General features: G+C 36.9%; 1 protein-coding gene across 1 annotated transcript; it reads right to left on the bottom strand.

Annotated features, from left to right (window-relative positions):
• Positions 1–1846: 1846 nt before the first annotated feature.
• Positions 1847–5945, bottom strand: SNAP29 (synaptosomal-associated protein, 29kDa). Its single transcript, XM_009586708.1, has 4 exons — positions 5755–5945; positions 4911–4996; positions 3719–3802; positions 1847–2004 (listed from the first exon to the last, which is right to left on the bottom strand). Exons 1-4 carry the CDS (start codon positions 5907–5909, stop codon positions 1847–1849), a joined length of 483 nt encoding a protein of 160 aa, XP_009585003.1. The 5' UTR covers positions 5910–5945.
• Positions 5946–7388: the final 1443 nt, after the last annotated feature.

Raw genomic sequence — 7388 nt, 5'->3', positions numbered from 1 at the left:
TCATGGTATACACCAAGAAGTTAGATGATACATTGACATTAGTAAGGTTTTTTATGGTTCCAAATGAGCATAAATGACACAAAGTGAAAATTAAAAAGCAATTAAAGGTACTTAATAGCTCTTGAAGTTTTACTTCCCTGCAAACCACGGTTTTTTAGGGACTGAAATCAATGACATCAATAACATAAGAGGAAACAGAGGCTCACCTTAAATCTAATTCACAACTCTACTTTGCTAGTAATCCCAGGAATAATATTTTTTTCCACAATACTATGTCCAAGAAGTGTAGCTTTTTTAGTGATTTATTTTTCTACAAGTGAACTTTCACGACACACGAAAGGCTCAAGTTTTCTTTTATCTCCTGAACAATTGGGTGCACTATGTAGCAAGTGAGCTGAAGGTAACAAATCCCTTGAAAAAAAAGGAAAGGGGAGGGTGTGAATGTGATGTTCATGAAGGATACGAGCTTGATAGTCCTAAACACCAAGGTCTTCCTTTAATTCATAAGATAATGTGGCACCAGCTCAAGAAAGTAACTATCTCTTCTTAGCCACTCATTGTCATTTGTGAGAGCGAGTGTTGCAATACTGACACAGGTTCCTTGGCCTCTCCAAACCAAAATAACTTACTTGTTTTCAAGACAGACAGCAAGTTCTCATTGTCATGTCTACAGGCGGTAGCAGAATTGTAATTATTTTGTTCTACAGTGATACTTAAAAAAGAATAAAACAAATTGGAAGGCCCAACTTGTATCTGGAAGACTCAAAAATGTTTTTGAGCTCTTCTTCATTTGCAGGAACCTTTCATACCTGCTAATCCAATGCAGAAGTATGTGAACCATAGCTGAGTTTCTTAAAAACAGTCACATTACCTAGGAAAACACAGCATCTGCTCAATCCCTAATCACATTTGAAATAAATGTTAAACTAAAGACCAATCTCCTATGATCTGTTTGTGCAATGTCAGACCAACTCTCCATTTCTGAAATGGAAGCTATTTTTCAAATAACCACTTAACTGAATAAGCTGAGAAAGAACAGAAAATAAAAAAGCAGATGGTGACAATTTCTACAAAAGAATCTTTAAGAGCACATACGTTTAAGTCCTGATTTTGTTACCCAAACTTTTTGGGTCACTGTCAATCAACATTTCTTGCAGACCATAAGATACCCTTAGAGATCTTTACTGAAAATACTGTAAAGGTGATAGCATTTGGTGACCCACAGTTCGTGAGTCCACCATTTAGCAAAAGTCATCTTAGGAAAGGGAACACACAGAGAATATTATCATTACTGCATGACACCCTTGATATTTTACAACTTCCACAGAACAGTTCGTTCCTTAAGCCCTAGAAATGCCAGAGAACAGTCACTTTGAATTATTTTTACAGCTGGAAATCGGCATTTTTTCAGAATTTAAAATAGCTGTAGGTAAACAGAATTAGCAACATTTGTTCTGAACAAAGAAGCACATTCTGTTCCCCCTGCCCCTTCCCCAAAACAGAGGCAAAATGCAGTTACTCTTCTCATCACAGCTCCCAGGCCAAGGACACTGAAGCTTTGTAGATTGCAAATTCCTCCACGCACATGACGCACAGTTACACAATTGAGCAGGGTATCCAGCACAAAAGCATTTACCAAGTGCTGAGAGATTTTACTCAGTGTGCACTTTTCCCATGTACATTAAGAAGAAAGTTAAGGTATTATGCTGCACTTAAGATTATGCAATTTTAATGACAACAAAATCAATAACATCAGAAAAAAAAAGAGAAACACATACTGTCCAAAATTTTTTAAGAGATCGGTTGAGAAGAACTGATGCTGGACAAAAAAAATTCTAAAAATCCTTTAAAGTTGTCGGACTTTTTTATCAGTGCTTTTAATATTGACGTCTAATGTCTCTACTTTTTTTGTTAGCCGATCCAGCATATCATCTTGCTCATCTATTTCTGTCTGCAGACCAAGAGCTAGGTTTTTCAGACGACTCAACCCAGAAGACATCTCATCTGTCAACGAAGAGAGGGACCATAAGGAATCAATGCAGTATAAAACATACTGTTTAAATGGACACTATCAGGATTCCCTCTTCTCCAAAATCCTGGATTAGAAAATGTTAGTTACAACTGCTCAAGCCTGAGTGATCTTCTCCAATAGTGGAAGCACCGATATTTTAACACTTCTACCATATTACTACCAGAAATAATCACTTCCTTCTTTTTTCCATTACAAGCTAACTACAAATGCTTAAAACCAAATTGGATCTTTATAAAATGATATACCCTGTAATGTAGTTTTTACTTTTTTTTTTAAAAAACATATTTCACAGAAAATTGGGTACATCTTTTCTCAGCTCAGTATACACAATATGCTTACTACCTCAATTGTTTTTCTTTAAACTTCATGCAGAGGTATCGTCAATACACTGAAGATTTAAGCAGTTAGTTATTCATCATAGATAGAAAAATCCCATTTCCAGATTTTCTAATTTGGCTACAAGAAAGCTATTTTATTGCATGATTGATTGGTAGAAATGCTTCTAACGCTAGTAAGTTTTGCATGGCTTGGGAGTAGAACAAATGTGCTTCCACTAACTCTTATGCCTGACTATTTCTCTTTGATCTATTCCTTTCTGATTTCTTTCCAATCTCTTCTTTCTAGGTCAGCTAAACAGCGATACATGTAAGCAAAGAGGCACTTTGTATATATGCTACAAAACAAAGGAAGAGAAAGTCAGCTGAATGGTTTTGGGAAGTAATAAAAGAAATGCAGCAAATTCACAAATTAAATATTTAGTGCCTTTCGATTCTCCTATTTTCTGCAAAACATTTCAAAAGCTGCGCACAGTTGTAAGTTTTTTGGGTCCAAACTGATGTACAATTTAATATCCAAGTTTAACTGTCAGTTAGGTAAGTTGAATGCATCTTTCAATGTAAGTGGTAAGCTTTAGAAAAAGAAGTAGTAAGTATCCGTATTGGTATAATCTGGATGTCAATTTGAAGCAGTATTTCCTTATTAATGTTACTAGGACCTGCTTAATAAGATTTTTCAGAGTGGATGGATAAGCCTGCTTGTCCCAGTGATATTCCAGTCAACTTACAGGATGATTCAAAGAGACATTTTTCATATCCTGAATGCAAGTGTAACGGGATACTTCAGCACCATTTCCTCATTCAAATGACAGAGATTTGCTAGCATGTTCACATTTGGTAAGAGTCAATAGATGATCTAAGGGGACTCATGCGTTTGGTGTGGGGTTTTTTCCCCTGGCCTCTTTGCTCAGGGACAGTTCAAAATCTAACTATTTCTAAAGCACAAGCATGTTGCAGAAGAGTTGAAGTATTAATGCCAACAGTGTATCAGTTTCCACAGTAGATTTATACTATTCCAGGCATTCTAGCCAGTTTGTTTCTAGCTGGTTTCACATGAAATGCATTTCTAACTCAGATTTGTTATTAATATTTGCAAGCAGTTAACCCACAAACATCCCACAGCATTCTACCATTCAAATAATGCGTGTTCCAATCAAACTTTGGATTCTGCCATGTAGATAGTTTTGAAATGCAGAATACAAGCAAATGGGGTTTTTTTATTATCAAATTTCACATATGAACTAAACGAAAAAGTGCTTGTTGGCAATATATTACTTAGTAATTTTCTCTGGCTTAAGAACCAAAAATTGAAGATTTTATTACATCAAACAGCTTCAATTTTCTCACTCACCTAAGTTGTTATCAATTTTCTGGTGGTAAGCTCTCAAGTGTTGGTTCTTCGGATAGGAATCCATTTGCACTGAAGAAACTAAATCTGCTCTGCTGAAATCATTGTCTGTTAAGAGTATAAAATACAGAATATTATGTAATAAAAAAGCTAGCAAGAAGAGGCTTTAAAGTTTTAGAAGGGGTATTAAAATTAGTCTGACCACAGCTGCCATGTAATCACATAACCTATTAGCAGGAGTATCAAAAGTAGTCCAACACCACTATCTATAGGGCACCCCTCAAGATGAACAGTTATTAAGCTACAATTATTCTCTTTTGGGCTGCCTTTTGTAGTTCCACTAGGTAGTTGAGAGAAAAAAAGAAAAAAAACCAGCCACCCAACCAACAAAGCAGGTAGGTTGGTAACTTCTACCAGCAGTTAGCGTTTCCCCAGGTCAAGCCACCAGAGAGTTATTTCTGCCCTCTATGGGACAGACTTTTAATATTACGTGGAGTGGAACGGAGATTAATGTTACCAAAAAGCATTTCTTTACTTATAGAACTACAACTATAAAGATACCCTGCTGCTTTCTCACTCTTAACTAAACTAAATAATTGAACCTCACTTTAAAAAGAAACAGTTACTTTGCACATAAAGTCATCCCAGAAGTTAATGCATTGTGAGAATGGGGAACAAGACCAAGCCCTGTACGCTTCCTTGTGTGAATCAAGTAATGGCTTCAGTATGAAGGGTTATAGTCCATGTTTGAAATAACAAGGAAAACATATCTGAAAACTATGACAAATGATGGTTAAAAAGGAGAACCTTTGAACGAATACGTTAACATTTTGGCAAACATATGACATGGCTGCCTGCACATTGTATGGATTCTTGGCTATAGTCTCCTCTGTGCAAATATAAGCACTGCATGCTTTTAAAGTCTTTAGTGGATATAGCATAAATCCCCCACAGGAAGGGCTAAATAAAATCTGTATCCAAGTAAAAAAATTTCACATCTTAAGTATAGGTATAAAGAGTTTTAGGGCAAACAATGCTCTAGAATTTAAAGCCATGAAGGCTGGGATACAAATCTCCAGGCGTTAGGCAGCAACATAAGTCAGCAGTTGGGCAGGCTGAAGGGTCTCTGCCTTCACCACTGTGCAAGTTTGCCCCGCATTGATGACAGACATTCAGTAAAATAAAGTTAACAAACCTGAATTATCTAGCTTCCTTAAATTTGGATGACTTTCCTGGTATTTCGACTCTTGTTCTTTACTAGACACCATTGCTTCTTTTAATCTAATAATAAAGAGAATAAAAAGAGAACATTCCTATAGACCACAGGCCTCATTCTGAATCTGTTAAACAAGAACAGGTATCAAATTTATAAAAGAAGAACAAATTTGTTAGACCTGATCCAAAATGTTCCTTTAAAATGAACTATTAGCATTTGTCTTCAGTGAAAGCAGAACTGGTCGCTTTAGGGCTGAAAATAGCATATGGAAACTTTGATATCAAAACCAAAACTATATCTTCCGTCTTGGAGGCAACCTATTCCTTTCCTCTAGTGGAGGACGGAGGGGGAAGGGACGGAGGAAATCAATGCATGCAGCATTACCAAGCTTTACGTAAATTTCTCAACTGACGAGAGACAAGTACTGTACGACACAGTAATTTCACAGCAATTAATTTTTATTTACAGCTTTTAATAGAAGCTAGAGAAATACACATAATATTTAACTGGAAGCATGTCAATGCTACAAATCATGATTTCCTGGTAAGACTGAAGTAAGCATGATAATTCAGAAGACTCTGAAGAATTACTTGCATAATTTTGTGTAATTGTTTGAACTAACTTCCCACAAATACGAAGTTATTCTTACCACTACAAATAAAAATGAAAATATTTTTCTCAGAGCTAAAGGAAAAAGGGAGCTAGACACCTTCTCAGGAGTTTACTTGACAGAATCAACAGATCTTTTAAATTCTGATTTTCTGGTGACATTTCAGAGATGCTGTGGGAGATAAGTCCCAAGTAAAACATTTATTTTACTTACCTAGTGTTAGCATAATATTCAGGGGTTCCATTCTGCTCTGGCTTGCTCTCTGGAGGTTTGGCTTTGAAGTAGTTTACCAAGCCCCCCCAAACACTCTTAATGCTATTTATGTGCCTTTGACTAGTCTTCAAGTCCTGGTCCATTTTATCTACCATCTGTTCTGTGCGCTTCAGTGCCTCTCCTTGACGTACAAGCTCCTAACAGATATTGACAAAAAAGAAGCAGCTAGTAAAGCCAAGATAAACTGAAACATCAAACATTTTTAACAGACACGCTAAAGAAAAATAACAGAGTTCCTTCATCTGTGTAGATTATTTCTAAAGGCATACAGCTTTTTTCCTCACTCCTCTTCCTCCAGGGCATTTCAATCAAGAGTTACTAGTCAGCCATAGCATTTACCACCTATAAAACCCTCATCTCTATGCAATGCCAGTTTCCTGACACCTACTACAAACAGGATCCAGGAATTTTCTGTATTAGCCTTTTGTCAGGTTGACATTTGTTCTGTTCTTGATGGAACAAGCACGGCATCAGATGGGTGATGTAGTGAAAATGCAAACGTTTATAGCAGGGAATAGTTCACAATTATTTCTAATTGGGAATGACACCTTCATTGGGAAGGAATACTATTTTCACATTACTGGGATGTTCCTGATAATTCAGAAACAAAATAACCACAGGAAATAAACGTAAATAGAATTTTCCCATACTGCAGGAATAATCTTTTAGCTAATACTAACAGTGCAGGATTTAGAAATTTTGATATATACAATTATGTTATTTTCTAATTCAGCAGCACAAACTATTCCAAAGTAATCCAAAGATTAATTCTGGCAGGAAAGCTGCCTGCAGCTAACACCAGTGCAAAACAAAGAACTTGTGTTCATATTCTCTTTAAACTTTGAGGAATTCTAGTTGCATATTGTTTTTTTCCCCTCAATAAATTAGCAAACACATACGATTCAAATTTTATCACGAGCCCTGCGTTAAGCCTAAATTCTTGATTCCTCAGTTGTGCTTTTCTGGACAAACAAATCATGAGTCCGCAAGTGTGCGGAAGCGCCACCGAGAACCCTCTTCAGCAGAAGCACCTACTGCAGCTTGTGGATGCTCTCGGGTTAATTTAGGCAACCACATTACTAACATCCAAGGAAACATCCCATTAGCAGGTGACACAATGGAGAAGACCTTTATGAGCGATGTCCCTCTTCTGAAACAAGGCCAGAAGAATGAAGGAAATGATTAATCGGGATGAAGCGAGCACATCACAAACAACTAACAGGGCAGGCTCTTCATTTAATCAAGAGAACTGCTGAAAACTTTTTAGTGAGATAAAACTAGGCACAAATGCCATTAATAAGACTTAGAAAGAACTGTTAAAAAGCAGCTGAAAACACAGCCAAGTCCTAGTCTCAGTATTATATAGATAGAGAGGATCTAACTGGGTTTTTTTCCGCAAAAAACAAACCGCCTCCACCCAATCAGTCTGCAGTAACACAGAAGGATATGTTGTCTCCGAGTCACTGTATATCTCTAAAAAGAGATGTTTCGGGAGTCTTTCGGGGCAAAAAGGGAAAACAAGACACCCCTCCCGGAGATTTAAGCCGGACAGGCCTGGCGGGAGGCCGCAGGCG

The sequence above is a fragment of the Fulmarus glacialis genome, unplaced genomic scaffold, assembly GCF_000690835.1.
Source record: "Fulmarus glacialis isolate BGI_N327 unplaced genomic scaffold, ASM69083v1 Scaffold35631, whole genome shotgun sequence".
Classification (NCBI taxonomy): Eukaryota; Metazoa; Chordata; class Aves; order Procellariiformes; family Procellariidae; genus Fulmarus; species Fulmarus glacialis.
Note: the sequence above shows the minus strand (reverse complement) of the source record. Positions and strands in the feature narration are given on the sequence as shown.